The sequence below is a fragment of the Austrofundulus limnaeus genome, unplaced genomic scaffold, assembly GCF_001266775.1.
Source record: "Austrofundulus limnaeus strain Quisiro unplaced genomic scaffold, Austrofundulus_limnaeus-1.0 Scaffold142, whole genome shotgun sequence".
NCBI lineage: Eukaryota > Metazoa > Chordata > Actinopteri > Cyprinodontiformes > Rivulidae > Austrofundulus > Austrofundulus limnaeus.
In genome coordinates, this window is record NW_013952544.1 from 476710 (window position 1) to 477868 (window position 1159).

The 1159-nt window shown below is 38.2% G+C and overlaps 1 protein-coding gene across 1 annotated transcript in view; it reads right to left on the reverse strand.

The window, feature by feature from the left end:
• Positions 1-1159, reverse strand: part of usp19 (ubiquitin specific peptidase 19) — a 24707-nt gene continuing 23548 nt past the window's right edge. The window contains exon 26 of the mRNA XM_014016278.1: positions 1-312. Within this exon, the coding sequence (XP_013871732.1) occupies positions 172-312 (141 nt within the window). The 3' untranslated portion in view covers positions 1-171. The remainder of the gene's footprint in view (positions 313-1159) is intronic.

Consider the following 1159-nt stretch of genomic DNA (forward strand, 5'->3'; position numbering starts at 1 on the left):
GTTTCAGGGTGGCGAGAGTCAATGTGCATATGTGATCTGCCTGCAGAGAAACCCACTTTATTTCTTTTTTTTTTTAGATTTTGATGCTAACGATGAGTCTTTGCTGAAAAGCAGCTTCCGTTTGGAGGAAGCTACTTTAGCACCACTTCTTGGGGTTCTGCTCGTCAGGCGCTAGTCCACCTCCTCCATGTTGCTGTAGGACGGAGCCGAGCATTCTGCAGAGGGAGCGAAAAGGTCAGAGGGAACCTCAGGGGTCAGGGTCGGCGGTTCTTCGGGGTCCAGGTCCGGCCCAAACAGTGACTGGCTGGAAGCCTGTAAAATAAAACCAGTTTAGTTCTCAGCGAGATTTAAAGCATCTGGAGGAAAATGGTGACAAATTGTACGACACAAAAACTACAGGCTGATGACTTTATTTTTATTTTTGCAAAGTTTTACTTATTACATTAAAGTCGTGTTAATTGTATAAAACAGCAGCATGTTTTTGCAAAATAATAAAAATATTTTTTAAATACAGTACATGTAATATCTCTAAAGCCAAAAACATTAGATACAGATCTTAAATTATTTAAGTCAGGATTATAATTTCTAATTTCATTTAAAACAGACCACATACACACAAGATTTTTACAAAGTCTGTAAAGGGATATGGAGAAAAACAAAAAACACATCCTGACTTACTTTTGCAACAAACATTTGTGGGATCTCGCAAAAGTAAGTCAGGATCCTGAGAAACTTCAGCAGGATCATTTTATTCTTATTTTCCCCCATGTCCCCTTATCAGCTCTGTAGGTTTTATCCTTCAGTTAGGTCAAGTTAAAACTCATTTTAATTAAAACAGTACTTATTGTGCCCAATAAAACTCCATCATAACAGTATATTGCAAGTTTTACTGCTGTTGATGATTCTTACTAAGACGCATCACTTGTTTACAGACTCAGCATTACACTGGTGATATGACGAGCACAGTAACTAAGAACTTTAAAACAAGATGGATGTCATTGCATATCTCTGAATCAAGTATATCCAGTCTGAAGGTGCTCGTAGTTAAAAAGATTAAAGGCAAATAGAGGAGTTTCTACACAAACGACCTGAAAACTGTTCAAATATCCCTGAGAGAAACACACACACACACACACACACACACACACACACACACACA